At 46.8% G+C, this 18,456-nt stretch overlaps 1 protein-coding gene across 4 annotated transcripts in view; it reads right to left on the reverse strand.

Annotated features, from left to right (window-relative positions):
* Window positions 1-1,148: 1,148 nt before the first annotated feature.
* ctps1b (CTP synthase 1b) overlaps window positions 1,149-18,456 on the reverse strand; it is a 62,875-nt gene continuing 45,567 nt past the window's right edge. For all 4 annotated transcript variants that reach the window (XM_070898793.1, XM_070898791.1, XM_070898790.1 and 1 more), the window contains 5 exons: window positions 12,196-12,251; window positions 11,562-11,658; window positions 9,613-9,757; window positions 6,872-6,965; window positions 1,149-1,922 (listed from right to left, as the gene is read on the reverse strand). In XM_070898793.1, coding sequence (XP_070754894.1) covers window positions 6,878-6,965; window positions 9,613-9,757; window positions 11,562-11,658; window positions 12,196-12,251 — 386 coding nt within the window. In that variant the 3' untranslated portion in view covers window positions 1,149-1,922; window positions 6,872-6,877. The remainder of the gene's footprint in view (window positions 1,923-6,871; window positions 6,966-9,612; window positions 9,758-11,561; window positions 11,659-12,195; window positions 12,252-18,456) is intronic.

The raw sequence follows: 18,456 nt of genomic DNA on the forward strand, positions 1-18,456 counted from the left end.
ATTCAGCTTTATTTCAAAAGTATATCGAGTTTGTTTCCATGATAAGTATAAAAGCAGGCAGTTTAATTTCAAGCTGGGGGGGGGGGGGCCGTGGGGGCGGGGGGGGGGGGGATCAGTACCAGCGACTTTCCACTCTCGTCCTCTCGCTGTGGCTTCTCGCACTCGTTTAAAATCAAATCGCAGCAAAATGAGGTGTTGGTCAAGGCCAGTGATGCAGGCTCTTGTTATAGAGGAATAATGCACTGATCGATTCACACTGCTGTTAATACAACGAAGGACAAATGGTGAGTGAGAGAGTGCTGTGGGAGGGTGGGGAGAGCCATGTTCCACCATGGACGTTTGGCAGGCAGAACCTTCAGTGGGCTGCAGCTACTCCTTTAGGAATAAACAAAGCTGGTTAATGTTTGGCTTCTCGTAATCTTAGTTTGTAGAGTCATCACAGAGCCGAATGGACTTCTTGGTGTTTGCGATTTCACTTAACCAGGCATTTAGTTACCATCTTTACCCCAGCCCCAATATATAAAAGTTACTTGGCAGTTTAAGTCGGGGTATCAGACAAAAAAATAAGGCATGAAGTGTGTCTAACACTAGATTTATTGAAAGCCGTTGGTGGTGGGGAGGGGCACCTGAAAGGGTCTCACTCCAATTACAAAGAGGAGCATTTGATGAAGTTTTTACAACAACCTAGCCTTCCACGAGAGATTTTCGCACACCTTTCTGTCTGACATGTCCCCACCGCTCTGGCCCATCCATTTCCAGCCTTGAATCCAAAGAGAGAAGCCCAGTGGAGACTGGGCGACACGATGGGGTCGAAGGTCACTCCCAGGCTTTAGCGAGTGGCCTGCCGGCCAGCCCTCCTTGACACTCCACTTGCCCAAGCAATGTAGAAACTATCTGGGAGCAAGTCTGGTGGGAGTCCAGCCACCTTGTGGGATCACGTTTTGAGAACCACCCTTTTTGTAACACTGGTTTTGCTCAGAGTATTCTGAGATGTAGTCACTTGAAGGAGGCCGAGGTCCTGAGTAATTGTGCTTTTACATTTTTTTTCGATAAATGGTTCATACACCGCTGTCACATCGACAGAATACGATGTAGCTCACGTGATTGGAATGAATGGAAACAAACAGGAGACAGACAGCACTACAACCCCCAATTACAGACCGTTTTATTTTATGTCTGACAGTACCTGCATTTGGATTGCATTCTCTAAACAAAATCAACTATTTTCACCCTGGTGTAAAAATAAAAATGTTAAAATCTTTCATCAAGTAACACTAACTTTCCCAGTTTCACCCCGAGAGTAACAGAATGGTGCATGTGTCCGTAACCACCAGCAACACGTTGAGGTATAAAGAAAATACGTCACGAGGACCTCAAACTAATCACACAAGTCTAAATAAAAATAAAAATAGTACGTTGTGTAGGTCACGTTTTGCAGAGGTAGCATTGGGGGGGGTTTCCGATTCAGAACTGGTGGGGGAACCACAATTTAAAATGGAGTTTGGGTTAGGATTGAAACTTTTCAAAACAGACAACTACAGTTACATAACAATGTCCCAAATGGATGCCACGTGATCAGCTTATTAATTGCAATACATCGTCTTACTTTGATTTGATGTGGCCAGAGAGAAAAATCCCAAGATTCAAAGTTGAACTCGAAATGGGTGCAGGCGGCCCAGAGATGAGATCAAATGGCAAATTCCTTTTTATAAAACAATGGAGGAGAATTTTCGCTGTCTGACATCACACTGCAAACAGCAACAGTAAATTAAAACAAACAAAACAATGGTTCTCTGACAACATGATGTGTGGACAGACCAACAGACCGGAGGTGTACCAGCACGGATATGTAATACTGTAAAATCAAACAGACGTCGCAGCTCAAGTCGCCAATTGCTCAGATCTGTTGAATTAAGCGGCACCTGGGTGTAAAGAGAGAGATTTACATAGAAACATAGAAAATAGGTGCAGGAGTAGGCCCTTCGAGCCTGCACCACCACTCAATGAGTTCATGACTGAACATGCAACTTCAGTACCCCATTCCTGCTTTCTCGCCATACCCCTTGATCCCCCGAGTAGTAAGGACTACATCTAACTCCTTTTTGAATATATTTAGTGAATTGGCCTCAACAACTTTCTGTGGTAGAGAATTCCACAGGCTCAGCACTCTCACATTTATCCACATTATACTTCATCTGCCATGCATTTGCCCACTCACCTAACCTATCCAAGTCACTCTGCAGCCTCTTAGCATCCTCCTCGCAGCTCACACTGCCATCCAACTTAGTGTCATCCGCAAATTTGGAGATACTACATTTAATCCCCTCGTCTAAATCATTAATGTACAATGTAAACAGCTGGGGCCCCAGCACAGAACCTTGCGGTACCCCACTAGTCACTGCCTGCCATTCTGAAAAGTACCCATTTACTCCTACTCTTTGCTTCCTGTCTGACAACCAGTTCTCAATCCACGTCAGCACACTACCCCCAATCCCATGTGCTTTAACTTTGCACATTAATCTCTTGTGTGGGACCTTGTCGAAAGCCTTCTGAAAGTCCAAATACACCACATCAACTGGTTCTCCCTTGTCCACTCTACTGGAAACATCCTCAAAAAATTCCAGAAGATTTGTCAAGCATGATTTCCCTTTCACAAATCCATGCTGACTTGGATCCATCATGTCACCTCTTTCCAAATGCGCTGCTATGATATCCTTAATCATTGATTCCATCATTTTACCCACTACCGATGTCAGGCTGACCGGTCTATAATTCCCTGTTTTCTCTCTCCCTTCTTTTTTAAAAAGTGGGGTTACATTGGCTACCCTCCACTCCATAGGAACTGATCCAGAGTCAATGGAATGTTGGAAAATGACTGTCAATGCATCCGTTATTTCCAAGGCCATCTCCTTAAGTACTCTGGGATGCAGTCCATCAGGCCCTGGGGATTTATCGGCCTTCAATCCCATCAATTTCCCCAACACAATTTCCCGACTAATAAGGATTTCCCTCAGTTCCTCCTTCTTACTAGACCCTCTGACCTCTTTTATATCCGGAAGGTTGTTTGTGTCCTCCATACCCCTTGATCCCTTTAGCCGTAAGGGCCATATCCAACTCCCTCTTGAATATATCCAACGAACTGGCATCAACAACTCTCTGCGGTAGAGAACTCCAAAGGTTAACAACTCAGTGAAGAAGTTTCTCCTCATCTCGGTCCTAAATGGCTTACCCCTTATCCTTAGACTGTGACCCTGGTTCTAGACTTCCCCAACATCGGGAACATTCTTCTTGCATCTAACCTATCCGGTCCCATCAGAATTTCATATATTTCTATGAGATCCCCTCTCATTCTTCTAAACTCCAGTGAATACAGGTCCAGTCAATCCAGTCTCTCCTCATAGGTCAGTCCTGCCATCCCGGGAATCAGTCTGGTGAACCTTCACTGCACTCCCTCAATAGCAAGAATGTCCTTCCTCAGATTAGGAGACCAAAACTGTACACAATATTCCAGGTGAGGCCTCACCAAGGCCCTGTAGAACTGCAGTAAGACTTCCCTGCTCCTATACTCAAATCCTCAAGCTATGAAGGCCAACATGCCATTTGCCTTCTTCACCGCCTGCTGTACCTGCATGCCAACTTTCAATGACTGATGAACCATGACACCCAGGTCTCGTTGCACCTCCCCTTTTCCTAATCTGCCGCCATCCAGATAATATTCTGCCTTCCTGTTTTTACCCCCAAAATGGATAACCTCACATTTATCCACATTATACTGCATCTGCCATGCATTTGCCCACTCACCTAACCTGTCCAAGTCATCCTGCAGCCTCTTAGCATCCTCTTCACAGCTCACACTGCCACCCAGCTTAGTGTTACCTCCAAATTTGGAGATATTACACTCAATTCCTTCATCTAAATCATTGATGTATATTGTAAATAGCTGGGGTCCCAGCACTGAGCCCTGCGGCACCCCACTAGTCACTGCCCGCCATTCTGAAAAGGACCCGTTTATCGCGATTCTCTGCTTCCTGTCTGCCAACCAGTTCTCTAACCACGTCAAACATTACCCCCAATACCATGTGCTATAACTTTGCACACCAATCTCGTGTGAGACCTTGTCAAAAGCCTTTTGAAAGTCGAAATACACCACATCACTGGTTCTCCCCACTGTCGACTCTTACTAGTTACATCCTCAAAAAATTCTAGAAGATTTGTCAAGCATGATTTCCCTTTCATAAATCCATGCTGACTTGGACCGATCCTGTCACTGCTTTCCAAATGCGCCACTATTTCATCTTTAATAATTGATTCCAACATTTTCCCCACTACTGATGTCAGGCTAACCGGTCTATAATTACCCGTTTTCTCTCTCGCTCCCTTTTTAAAAAGTGGCGTTACATTAGCTACCCTCCAGTTCATAGGAACTGATCCAGAGTCGATAGACTGTTGGAAAATGATCACCAATGCATCCACTATTTCTAGGGCCACTTCCTTAAGTACTCTGGGATTCAGACTATCAGTCCCCGGGGATTTATCGGTCTTCAATCCCATCAATTTCCCGAACACAATTTCCTGACTAATAAGGATTTCCTTCAGTTCCTCCTTCTCACTAGACCCTCGGTCCCCTAGTATTTCCGGAAGGTTATTTGTGTCTTCCTTTGTGAAGATAGAACCAAAGTATTTGTTCAATTGGTCCGTCATTTCTTTGTTCCCCATTATAAATTCATCTGATTCTGACTGCAAGAGACCTACGTTTGTCTTCACTAATCTATTTCTTTTCACATATCTATAGAAGCTTTTGCAGTCAGTTTTTATGTTCTCAGCAAGCTTCCTCTCATACTCTATTTTCCCCCTCCTAATTAAAACCCTTTGTCCTCCTCTGCTGAATTCTAAATTTCTCCCAGTCCTCAGATTTGCTGCTTTTTCTGGCCAATTTATATGCCTCTTCCTTGGATTTAACACTATCCCTAATTTCCCTTGTTAGCCACAGTTGAGCCACCTTCCCAGTTTTATTTTTACTCCAGACAGGGATGTACAATTGTTGAAGTTCATCCATGTGATCTTTAAATGTTTGCCATTGCCTATCCACTGTCAACCCTTTAAGTATCATTTGCCAGTGCATTCTAGCCAATTCCCGTCTCATACCATCGAAGTTACCCTTCCTTAAGTTCAGGATCCTAATCTCTGAATTAACTGTATCACTCTCCATCTTAATAAAGAATTCTACCATAGTATGGTCACTCTTCCCCGGGGGTCTCGCAAAACAAGATTGCTAATTAGTCCTTTCTCATTACACATTGCCCAGTCTAGGATGGCCAGCCCTCTAGTTGTTTCCTCGACATATTGGTCTAGAAAACCATCCCTAATACACTCCAGGAAATCCTCCTGCACTGCATTGCTACCAGTTTGGTTAGCCCAATCTATATGTAGATTAAAGTCGCCCATGATAACTGCTGTAGCTTTATTGCATGCATCCCTAATTTCTTGTTTGATGCTGTTCCCAACCTCACTACTACTGTTTGGTGGTCTGTACACAACTCCCACTAGCGTTTTCTGCCCTTTGGTATTCCGCAGCTCTACCCATACAAATTCCACCTCATCTGCACTAAATGCCCTTCCTTACTATTGAGTTAATTTCCTCTTTAACTAGCAACGCTACCCCACCTCCTTTTCCTTTCTGTCTATCCTTCCTGAATGTTGAATAACCCTGGATGTTGAGTTCCCAGCCTTGCTCACCCTGGAGCCACGTCTCCCTGATGCCAATTATATCATATTCGTTAATAGCTGCCTGCGCAGTTAATTCGTCCACCTTATTACGAATACTCCTCTCACATTGAGACACCGAGCCTTCAGGCTCGTCTTTTTAACACACTTTGTCCCTTTCGAATTTTGCTGTAATATGGCCCTTTTTGATTTATGCCTTGGGTTTCTCTGCCCTCCACTTTTACTTTTCCTCTTTCTATCTTTTGCTTCTGCCCCCATTCTACTTCCCTCTGTCTCCCTGCATAGGTTCCCCCTGCTGTATTAATTTAACCCCTCCCCAACAACACTAGAAAACACTCCCCCCTAGGACACTGGTTCCGGTCCTGCCCAGGTGCAGGCCGTCCGGTTTGTACTGGTCCCACCTCCCCCAGAACCAGCTCCAATGTCCCAGGAATTTGAATCGCTCCTCCTGCACCACTCCTGAAGCCACGTATTGAAGAGAGTCTGCAGGTCATCTCAGCTTAGTGGGCAGCATTCTCACCTTGAAATTGGAAGGTTGTGGATTCAAGTCCTACTCCAGGAACTTGAGCACAAAAATCCATGCTGACACATGGGAGTGCTGCACTGTCAGAGGTGCTGTCTTTTGGATGAGACGTCAAACCGAGGTCCCGTCTGCTCTCTCAGGTGGATATAAAAGATCCCATGGCACTACTTCGAAGAGGAGCAGGGGAATTATCCCAGGTGTCCTGGGGACAATATTTATCCCTCAACCAACATCAGTAAAACAGATTTATCTGGTCATTATCACATTGTTGTTTGTGGGAGCTTGCTGTGTGCATGTTGGCTGTTATGCTTCAACGTGCATTATGGGCGGTAATTTGCCACGGGTCGTTCGGAAAGCGTGAAAGATGACAAACCTAAAACAATTTCTCAAATTTGGAAAGCCTGCCATAATATACTTATAAAGCACAGAACGGCTTTAATAAATAGTATCGTCCTCGAGACAAATACTTAAAATCTCTTTCCTTATATTGTGCAAGCTTTTTCTTTCTTTTCCTCAAAGGAGCACCGTCCAAAATCTTCGTGTGCTCTAAGCGGATTTACACTGCTGGTCATGGTCGACAGAACCGGGGCGGTTTTCAAATCCAAGACCAGACACAAAACTCACCAAGTATTATTCTTGTGGTGGAACAGACGGCAACTTTAGATCAACAATTTCAGAATCTGGTGAGCTGCCCCCACTCTGATCACTGTAGGTATCCCTGGAGAGAGCACAATCACAGGATAATTTACACATACACACCTCCATCCCGCGCACAGAGATTAATGGGGAGACATTTCTACAGGGGACGCGAAAGGGTTTGCAGCCGCGAGTGTCGGCATTCGTGTCGCTCGGCAAATTCTGTGTGCAGGTACCGGCGGTGCTGAGCAGTATTGCCCGGGAGCGCCGCGCCGGTGTGCAACGTCCATGGTATAGACACAGAGGCAACATTTGGTTTGCGCTGCACCCGTAGCGCCCCCTAGTGACTCCGCCAGAGAAAGCTGGCGTGCAGAGCTGTCCCGGGGCAGCGAGGGAAGGAACGACTGCAGGAGGGAAGTGGGAGTGATATATTTTTGTGTGCGATTTAACTTTATTTGGGGTGAGTAATGTATGGGGAATGTTTTGTGTGCTTTTTGTTCCAGTTTTGTTTTGCAGAGAGGCCTCTCACCGGGCGCTCAGAGGCCAGCTCTTTAGCCCGGGGTCTTCAGTTGCTCCCCCAGCCCTGCGCCCTGAGAGAGGTATGGGACACTTCCTTTAGCGCTCCGCTCCACTGTTGGGGCAGACAAACTGAATTTTGTTACCCGTCGCTAAAAAATTTCTAGTGTTCATTTAGCAACTGCCTGACATTAGCGCCTTAGGAACCCACCAAGAGTAGGAGCCCTGAAGGAACTGTCCCTGCCCTAGCCCAGAGCAGAAACTATCCCTTACCTAGCCCAAAGCAGGAACTATCCCTTCCTTAGCCCAGAGCAGGAACTATCCCTTCCCTCGCCCAGAAGAGGAACTATCCCTTCCCTCGCCCAGAAGAGGAACTATCCCTTCCCTCGCCCAGAAGAGGAACTATCCCTTCCCTCGCCCAGAGCAGAAGCTATCCCTTCCCTAGCCCAGAGCAGGAACTATCCCTTCCTTAGCCCAGAGGAGGAACGATCCCTTCCCTAGCCCAGAGCAGGAACTGTCGCTTCTTTAGCCCAGAGCAGGAACTGACCCTTCCCTAGCCCAGAGCAGGAACTGACCCTTCCTTCGCCCAGAGCAGGAACTGATCCTTCCCTCGCCCAGAGCAGGAACTGACCCTTCCCTCGCCCAGAGCAGGAACTGACCCTTCCCTTGCCCAGAGCAGGAACTGACCCTTCCCTGGCCCAGAGCAGGAACTATCCCTTCCCTAGCCCAGAGCAGGAACTGCCCCTTCCCTAGCCCAGAGCAGGAACTGCCCCTTCCCTAGCCCAGAGGAGGAACTATCCCTTCCCAACCCAGAGCAGGAACTGTCGCTTCTTTAGCCCAGAGCAGGAAGTGACCCTTCCCTGGCCCAGAGCAGGAACTGACCCTTCCCTGGCCTAGAGCAGGAACTGACCCTTTCCTGGCCCAGAGCAGGAACTGCCCCTTCCCTAGCCCAGAGGAGGAACTATCCCTTCCCAACCCAGAGCAGGAACTGTCGCTTCTTTAGCCCAGAGCAGGAATGGACCCTTCCTGAGCCCAAAGCAGGAACAGTGCTCCAGCTACTGATATGGCAGAGATCAGCAGAGAGCAGGAATCCACTCTGGGACCCTCCTGCTCTGAATGGCTTTGAAGCCCCTCCCAATGGTTCAGTGAGACTACAGGTATAACTAAACCATATTCTTAATCTGCAAGCCTGTGCCTTATTAAAAGTCTCCCTAAATTCTCCAATCTGCAGAATGCAAAGTTCTCTGTTGTTAAGCAGTCACTGCCATTCAAACCCGACCAGTTGGGCCACCCAGTGTCAGCCATGGCTCAGTGTCAGAGTCAGAAGGTTGTGGGTTCAAGTCCCACTCCAGAGACTTGAGCACAAAAATCTAGGCTGACACTCCCAGTGCAGTGCTGAGGGAGCGCTGCAGTGTCAGAGGTGTCGTCTTTGGGATGAGAAGTCAAACCGAGGCCCCGTCTGCTCTCTCAGGTGGATGTAAAAGATCCCATGGCACTATTTCGAAGAAGAGCAGGGGAGTTATCTCCAGTGTCGTGGCCAATATTTATCCCTCAATGAATGATTTTAAATCGCTCCACCATTGGCGGCCATGTCTTCAGCTGCCAAGGCCCTAAAGCTCTGGAATTATCTCACTAAACCTCTGTGCCCCATCTCTCCTTTTTTAAGACACTTTTTAAAACCTACCTCTTTGATTAAGCTTTTAGTTAACTGCCCTAATATCTCTCTATGTGACGCGGTGTCAAACTTTATTTGATAGCTCTCCTGTGAAGCACCTTGGGACGTTTTGCTATGTTATATAAATAAAAGTTTGTGTGTTTTGGTTCTGGATGTTTGTCAGGCTGGCTGTCATCAGTTACGTAGAAAGTACAGCACAGAAGCGGGCCATTCAGCCCCACAGGTCTGTGCCGCTGTTTATGCTCCACACGAGCCTCCTCGCACCCCTACTTCATCTCACCCTGTCAGCACATCTTCCCATTCCTTCCTCCCTTCATGTGTTTAACTAGCTTCCCCTTAAATGCGTCTATGCTATTCGTTTCAGCAATGAAGTGGGCACTTGCATCTTGGGGACAGGTTGCCCCTGAACCCAACCGGAAACGGTAGAAGTTCCGCCAAATGAGAGCTCAGTCCTGACCCTGCACGGAGCCATTGGAAAGCTCACAGGCCTATACATATACACACGCACATAAAAATACAACAGATAGATAGATGTTACCTAGGCGACAGCCTGCAACCTCTTTCCAAGTAACGCTGAAGCTTCCCGGCAGCGGCCAACATGAGGCCAAAGTAAGGCGGAGAAGGCTTCATGGGCCTGGAGGTGAACTCTGGGTGATACTGCACGCCGACAAAATAGGGATGATCTGAAAGAGATAGCGGTCAGAACATTTCCGCAAAGTCTCCATTCAATTACAAAAAAACGCACTTTTCTTGAATCACGTGAGGCAATTAATCTCGAAAGGGGGGGGAAAAAAAAACTCAATAAAAGCCATTGGGCGTGACCAAGTTTATCCTCAAATGGAGATGAGGAGAAATTTCTTCACCCGGAGGGTGGTGAATCTTTGGAATTCTCTGCCCCAGAGGGCTGTGGATGCTGAATCGTTGAGTATATTCAAGGCCGAGATCGATAGATTTTTGGACACTAAAGGAATCAAGGGATATGGGGATAAAGTGGAGTTGAGGTCGAAGATCAGCCATGATCTTATTGAATGACGGAGCAGGCTAGAGGGGCCAAATGGCCGACTCCTGCTCCTAATTCTTACGTTAACAAACTTAGTCAAGAAATGGTATATATCATCAGAACGGGTACGGTAGCATAGTGGTTATGTTACGTGACCAGTAATCCAGTGGCCTGGACTAAGAATCTGGAGACATGAGTTCAAATCCCACCCCGGCAGCTGGGGAATTTAAATTCAATTAATAAATAAATCTGGAATAAAAAGCTAGAATCAGTAATGGTGACCATGAAACTACCAGATTGTCGTAAAAACCCAACCGGTTCAATAATGTCCTTTAGGGAAGGAAATCTGCCGCCCTTACCCAGTCTGGCCTACATGCCCTCTGAAATGGCGGCTCACCACCCCCTTCTTGAGGGCAATTAGGGATGGGCAATAAATGCTGGCCTTGCCGACGACGCCCATATCCCATGAACGAATAAATAAAAGAACCACCAAGACATGTCATTAAGTTACTACAATATTTTGAACACCATAAAATCTACGGCAATATCCCGAGTCAGTAGCCACGATCGCTTTTCTTCCTTCACTAATCAAACATACCATGACACCGCCATGCAAATTAGATCGTTGTGTGATAAGAGGGTGTATCTAAAAGGATGTCCAAAACTAAATTGACTATAAAACTAAAAGAGGCATCATTTGAAATTCACAGAATGTTTTCCCAAGATAACACTGAAGCAGTGAATTTCCCCCAGTTCCCCATTTAATACAGTCAGCAGTTTGGGGATATATTTAACATTTTACTACTGCACAAACAACATCTTATCCAAAACGCTGATGCAGATAGTTCGGGGCCCCGAACTTTAGGAAGGATGTGAAGGCCTTAGAGAGAGTACAGAAGAGATTTACCAGAACAGTTCCAGGGATGAGGTACTTCAGTTACGTGGACAGACTGGAGAAGCTGGGGTTGTTCTTCTTGAAGCAGAGAAGGCCAAGAGGAAATTTGATAGAGTTGTTCAAAATCAGGAAGGGTTTAGACAGAGTAAATAAAGAGAAACACAGTTTCCAATGGCTGAAGGGTCGATAACCAGAGGACACGGATTGAAGGTGATTGGCAAAAGCACCAGAGGGGACATGAGGGAAAACATTTTTTTACGCAACGAGTGGTTAGGATTGGAATGCTCTGCCCGATAGGGAGGTGGATACAGACTCAATAGTAGGCTTCAAAAGGGGATTGGATAAATACCTGAAGGATAAAAAAAATGGCGGGGACTCAGGGAAAGAGCGGAGGAGTGGGACTGACTGAATCGCTCTTCGAAAGAGCTGGCGCAGACTCAATGGGCCGAATGGCCTCCGTCTTGTTGTACAGCAAACTTTACAAAACTGTTGTGTGATCAGTGAGTCAAGATATTTTAGATGGAAGATAGAGCAGAGCGTTATAGCTCAGTTTCTAGCACGCTTTCTATGACGACAAACTCTTTCCACTTACCATCAAGTTCTATTATTTCCATCCGTTCCCCTTCCACATCCTGACCAACAAACTGAAATCCCCACTCTTCAAATTTACTTTTCATTGCGGGGTTTACCTGAAAGACAAGAGAGATGGAAGGATTTTTTCCCTCTTTGCTCCAACGTGATTAGGTAGAATTTTCTGGGTGGAATGCGATTGGGAATTCTCTACCTCAGAGGGCTGTGGATTCTCAGTCGTTGAGTATATTCAAGACGGAGATCGATAAAGAGTTTTGGACTCTAGGGGGAAATCGAGGGATATGGGGATTGGGCGGGAAAGTGGAGTTGAGGTCGAAGATCAGCGTGATCTTAGTGAATGTCAGAGCAGGCTCAAGGGGCCTTCGGGCCTCCTCCTGCTCCTAATTCTTATGTTCTTATGGAAGAAAGGTTTGGCGTAAAAGGATTAGCGTGCAATAAAAATAGCTAATTAACAGAAAAATGTACACTTAAAACTGTAAGTAAATTGAGAGAAAGACATACTTGATGTCCATGATGGACTCGAGAAGAAACGTTTACAATAAAAATGTTGCATGTTGTTAATGGACACATTTCAAAAACTCAGTTTTTCCAAACTATACGGTAGAAAGTGCTAAAAAAAGCAACGCTGTTTGTACCTCATATCGATGTCTGTGTCGTTCTTCAACATATTCCCGATCCTTATACAACTTCCCTGAAAGTGAAAGAAAGCAAAGAAGGTTTTGAAAACAGTGAGAAAAAGGTCACTGACCTGAAACGTTAACTCTGGTTCTCTCTCCACAGATGCTGCCTGACCTGCTGAGTACTGCCAGCATTTTCTGTTTTTTGGCGAGCTTTGGTTCAAGCAAAATATTTTGAGTAAAGATTTCTACGAACTGGGCTGATGCCCAAATCGTTGTTGAATTAATGGGACAAAAACAGTGGCCCGAGGCTTCGCGCGGGCGGACGCCTCCAACCAAAATGTTTTCCCCCACCCCCCCCCTGAAAGTACCTGGCGTTCCCGGAGGAACAAACACTCGCGCTCCGAGTCCTGGATACACAGGGGCCCACGCATCCCGGGAACATATGGGCATCCTGTGGTCACGTGGGTCGGACCACCAATCAGTGTAGTATTCTCATTGATCGTACTGGGAGCTCCGGGCTCCCGTTACAATGAGAATATCCCATAAATCAAATAAAACGCAAACATAAATTTAAAAAGACTTCACTTTTTTAAAAAAAGGAATAGAAATTGCATTAAATTAAATGTTTAAAAAAAAATTATTTTTGAAATTAAAAAAATAATAAACTTGTTTTCAGAGGACGGTTTTTAAATATAAAAATAATAAAATATATTTTTTCTATCCATTAAAACTCTTACGTTGGTAAAAGCAGCCCCGACACTTGCTTTTACCAGACGTAAGAGTTTGAAGGATATTCGCTGGGCGGGACTTGAGCAAATAGCCCAAATCTCTGCCCGCGGAGGCCCTTCTCCCGGGGATGCATTCGATCTGTCACAAGACATTTTGGCAGATCACAAGTGTCAGGTTCAGATGCATGCGCTTCGTGTGTCTAAACCTGGAACTTGTGGGGCCTCTTCGGACACGCACACATTGTACCCTCCCCGAGAGACCGTGATTTCAGGGCCATATTCATTTTTAATTTGGAAATGGGGAGAGTTTTTCGATGCAGTGAGTTGTTTGAAGGACAGTGGTAACAAATCCAAAAATAACTTTCAAAAGGGAAATACTTGGGGCGGGGGAGGAGAGGTGAATGTTGCAGGGCTATGGGAGGAAAAGCAGGAGTGGGACTAATTGGATCACTCTTTCAAAGAGCCAGCACGAACACGATCTGTGCTGTGCCATTCTGTGAAGTGGTTGTGAAATGTTGTCAGCACTGGTGTGTTCCTGCAGCAAAATCCAGGATTATAATTCTGAATTTCAATACGGTTAAAAAATCTTTCAGAGGGCAGTGATAACAACAATTGCACATTTTAGGTCACTGAGCTATGGCCGTGTCAGGAAGCTAAATGTATATCCGCTGAGAAGGAACAACAACTTGTGTTCATATAGCACCTGTAATATAGTGAAACAGCCCAAGGCACTCCACAGGAGTGTTATGAGATTAATTTTTTTTTAAATTTGACACCGAGCCACATAAGGAGACATTAGCGCAGGTGACCAAAAGCTTGGTCAAAGAGGTAGGTTTTAGGGAGTGTCTTGAAGGAGGAGAGAGAGGTAGAGAGGCGGAGAGGTTTAGGGAGGGAGTTCCAGAGCTTGGAGCCCAGGCAACAGAAGGCACGGCCACCAATGGTGGAGCGATTATAATCAGGGATGCTCAAGAGGGCAGACACCTCGGGGGAGTTGTGGGGCTGGAGGAGATTACAGAGATAGCGAGGGTCGAGGGCCATGGAGGGATTTGAAAACAAGGATGAGAATTTTGAAATCGAGGCGTTGCTTAACCAATGTAGGTCAGCGAGCACAGGGCGATGGGTGAGCGGGACTCGGTGTGAGTTAGGACACCATCAGCGAGCACAGGGGTGATGGGTGAGTGGGACTCGGTGTGAGTTAGGACACGGGGCACAGGTGGTGATGGGTGAGTGGAACGTAGGAGAGGGAAGCAGATGGGAAAGACACAAACCATGATCGCAAAGTGCCCTTAATATCCAAAATGCACCAGGAGAACCAGAGAATATAGAACTTTGGGTGAAATAAACCACATTCTACACTTAAAGAAAACCTTTGTGACCGAGAGTTGTTGACTTAAGAGCAGTCTGGCTCCCGGCTTGTTAAGTATTGACTTAACTGAGTTAATGCAAGAGAACTGCACTTATTGCTGAACATTTCCTACATTACAACAGTGATTACACTTCAAAAGTATTTCATTGGCTGTGAAGCACTTTCAGACATCTGGTGGTCGTAAAAGGCGCTATATAAATATAGGTCTCTTTTTCAATTCTGGGCACCACACTTTAGGCAGGATGTGAAGGCCTTAGAGAGGTTGCAGAAAAGATTTATGAGAATGGTTCCAGGGATGAGGGACTTCAGTGACGTGGATAGACTGGAGAAGCTGGGGTTGTTCTCCTTGGAGCAGAGAAGGTTGAGAGGAGATTTGATCGAGGTGTTCAAAATCATGAGGGGTCTGGACAGAGTAGATCGAGAGAAACTGTTCCCATTGGTGGAAGGGTCGGGAACCAGAGGACACAGATTTAAGGCGATTGGCAGAAGGACCAAAGGCGACACGAGGAAAAATGTTTTTACGCAGCGAGTGGTTAGGATCTGGAATGCGCTGCCTGAGAGGGTGGTGGAGGCAGACTTAATCGCGGCTTTCAAAAGGGAGTTGGATAAGTACCTGAAGGACAAAAATTTGCAGAACTATGGGGAAAGTGCGGAGGAATGGGACTGGCTGAAGTGCGCTTGCAGAGAGCCGGCACGGGCTTGACGGGCCGAACGGCCTCCTCCCGCGCTGTAACCGTTCTATGAATCTATGAAATCCACATTTTACCCACGTTCAGCTCTTGCTCTTTCTGCTGCAGTAAGGTTACTTTCGTGCACATATTAAATGAAGTGATTATATATTTCTTTGACAGGAGTTGATCGTTGCCACATATGCTCCTATTTGCGGGCACCGCCCCCATCAATTCTTCAGACAAATTCAATAGGATCGTTGTTTAAAATAATTCGAATCTCAGTTTCAACAACAAATTGTATTTATACGTCGTTAGTGTGGTAGAGCCGCCCAAGGTGTTTCACAGGTGCGATTATCAAACAGAATTTGACACTGAGCCAGATAAGGAGATATTGAGGCAGGTGACCAAAAGCTTGGTCAAAGAGGTTGTTTTTAGCAGGAGAGAGAGATGGAGAGGTTTAGGGAGGGAGTTCCAGAGGTTGGGGCCTCGGCAGCTGAAGGCACGGCCACCGATGGTGGAGCCATTAAAATGGGGGAATGTTCAAAAGGCCAGAACGGGTGGACACAGAGGTATAGGGAGATTACAGGGCTGGAGGAGATTACAGAGATAGGGAGTGGAAAGGCCCACGGAGGGATTTGAAAACAAGGGTGATCATTTTAAAATCGAGGCCTTGCTTAACCGGGAGCCAATGTAGGTCAGGGGGGGGGGGGGGGAATGATTCCCCCACGGAGGCCAAACCGTGTCACATGACCAGTCTGGGACAATGTCCCATTCCAACCGGCAAACCAAAACAAAATCGCTCCACGGTATCTAATGGAAGTAAAAGCTGAAGACTTGTACAGACAGATAACTGGTTCAGGCATTTCTCCAGGGAACAGAAGGTAAAGCTGCAGTATTTATAGGTTAGTATTGCGCACTCTTTGAAATAATGCTGAGAGTAAGCAAATATGCTTAGCAACACTCACAACTTCAAATATTGTTCCCTCTGGGCTGCATTACCCAAGAACTTCAAATATGATTCATTTTACCGCATCAATTCAGTGCTATAATATTCAGAGTGGTGAGTGATTGTGTCACATTTAATTAGACACTCACACAACCGGTTATTAAAAACGTTTCAAGGACACCCTCAAAGCCCCTTTGATAAAGTGCAACATCTCCACCGACACCTGGGAATCCCTGGCCCAAGACTGCTCAAAGTGGAGGAGAAGCATCCGGGAAGGCACCGAACACTGAGTCTCATCACGGGAGCAAGCGGAAGCCAAGCGGAAAGAGCGCACGGCAACCCAAGCCCCCCACCCACCCGTCCCTCCAACCACCGTCTGCCCCACCGGTGACAGAGACTGTAGATCCCACACTGGGCTCATCAGTCACCTGAGAACTGCTGTTAGTGTGGAAGCAAGTCATCCTCGACCCCGTGGGACTGCCCAAGAAGAAAAACTACCTGCCAATGGAAGACACATCAGAATCAATGTCCCCCGTAAGCTGTGCTTTGTCCTGCACGGCCTGTTTCTTTAAGTGCTTGGTCCCTTTAAATCTGTGCGGGCGGTATTTACAGCACCGAAGCCGATGAGCGGCCTGTGTGGGATCTTTCCCGTTACTGCATGGCCGAGCTTTGCGAGAACATCAGTCAGAAGCACAGTCTGGAGCACGTTAATACTGGGTTCTGCACGGTGAGATCAATCCTACCAGTCAGTATTTCTCCAAGCGAGCCCCAGGTGGGCAGAGGAAACGTTTCAAGGACACCCTCAAAGCATCCCTGATAAAGTGCAACATCCCCACCGACACCTGGGAGTCCCTGGCCAAAGACCGCCCAAAGTAGAGGAAGAGCATCCGGGAGGGCGCTGAGCACCTCGAATCTCGTCGCCGAGAGCATGCAGAAAACAAGCGCAGGCAGCGGAAGGAGCGTGCGGCAAACCAGACTCCCCACCCACCCTTTCCTCCAACCACTGTCTGTCCCACCTGTGACAGAGACTGTAATTCCCGTATTGGACTGTTCAGTCACCTGAGAACTCACTTTTCGAGTGGAAGCAAGTCTTCCTCGATTCCGAAGGAACTGCCTATGATGATGATTTCTCCAAACAAAAACCAGCAAAATCTGCTCAGGGTCACTCCCCCCCACCCCCATCTCAGAGTGGCCTCTGGTGAGGAATTTAACAAAGCACCTCACGTCAAACTCAATTGTCGGGCTTGAGAACAGAGAATATTGCATCCCATTTCTTTCAGAGATTCCTTCACTGCACAGGTCTTGGTGACAGGATAGTCGAACTAAACTTCAGCTGCCATACCTGCATCATCACTATCGGAATGTTCTGCCCAATCAGCCCAGTGTCTGAGATGTATGAAAACACATTGTGGGTTCAAATCCCACTCCAGGGACTCGAGCACATAAATCTAGGCTGACACTCCCAGTGCAGTGCTGAGGGAGCCCTGCACTGTCGGAGGTGCCGTATTTCAGATGAGACATTAAACCGAGGCCCCGTTTGCTCTCTCAGGTGGACGTAAAAGATCCCATGGCGCTATTTTGAAGAAGAGCAGGGGAGTTATCCCCGGTGTCCTGGGGCCAATATTTATCCCTCAATCAACATCACAAACAGATTATCTGGTCATCAAATTGCTGTGTGTGGGAGCTTGCTGTGTGCAAATTGGCTGCTGCGTTTCCTACATTACAACAGTGACTACACTTCAAAAAGCACTTTGGGGCATACGGTGGTCGTGAAAGGCGGCTTTTTTCACATTAGTGGCCTGTACAGGTGACAAGACAGCTCAGCCCATCTACAACCAGACTGCAAAAGGGACCCAAGCTATCTGCCGGTATATATGTTGTTTCTATGCCCTCACGGTAAATCCCATTCCAAGAGGTACGAATTATAGAAATTTACGGTACAGGAGGCCATTCGGCCCATTGTGTCTGCACCGGCCGACAAAGAGCTCTTCCCAGCTCTCGGTCCGTAGCCCTGAAGGTAACAGCACTTCAAGTGCATATCCCAGTAGTTTTTAAATGTGGTGAGGGTTTCTGCCTCTACCACCCTTTCAGGCAGCGAGTTCCAGACCCCCAGCACCCTCTGGGTGTAAATTGTTCCCCTCAAATCCTTCTACCAATCACTTTAAATCTATGCCCACTGGTTATTGACCCCTCTGCTAAGGGAAACAGCTCCTTCCTATCCACTCTCAGGTTGCGCCTACCATTGACGGCAGAAGCTGACTATCACAGGATTTCTGCGGACTGCTGCTCTCACCAGCCAGAGGTAACCCTGCAGTACAACGGGGGGGAAAGAAAGAGAGGCGTCTCGAAAGAAATGCTGCACCATCCATGTACTCATTCTCGCTTAATTAGTCGCAGCAGCCTCAAAATGCACCGTCTCGTCGCATTTCCCAAGGTGGTCAATTTCACCCCGGACCATATCTGCATTCCTCTCACTTTGGACATCTCTGATGTAAATTACACTGGACCCGGCATTGGCTCCACTTACTTACAAAGTTGGCAGCTTAATCCAGCCGGGTAACCAAT

The sequence above is a fragment of the Pristiophorus japonicus genome, chromosome 14, assembly GCF_044704955.1.
Source record: "Pristiophorus japonicus isolate sPriJap1 chromosome 14, sPriJap1.hap1, whole genome shotgun sequence".
Taxonomy (NCBI): Eukaryota; Metazoa; Chordata; class Chondrichthyes; family Pristiophoridae; genus Pristiophorus; species Pristiophorus japonicus.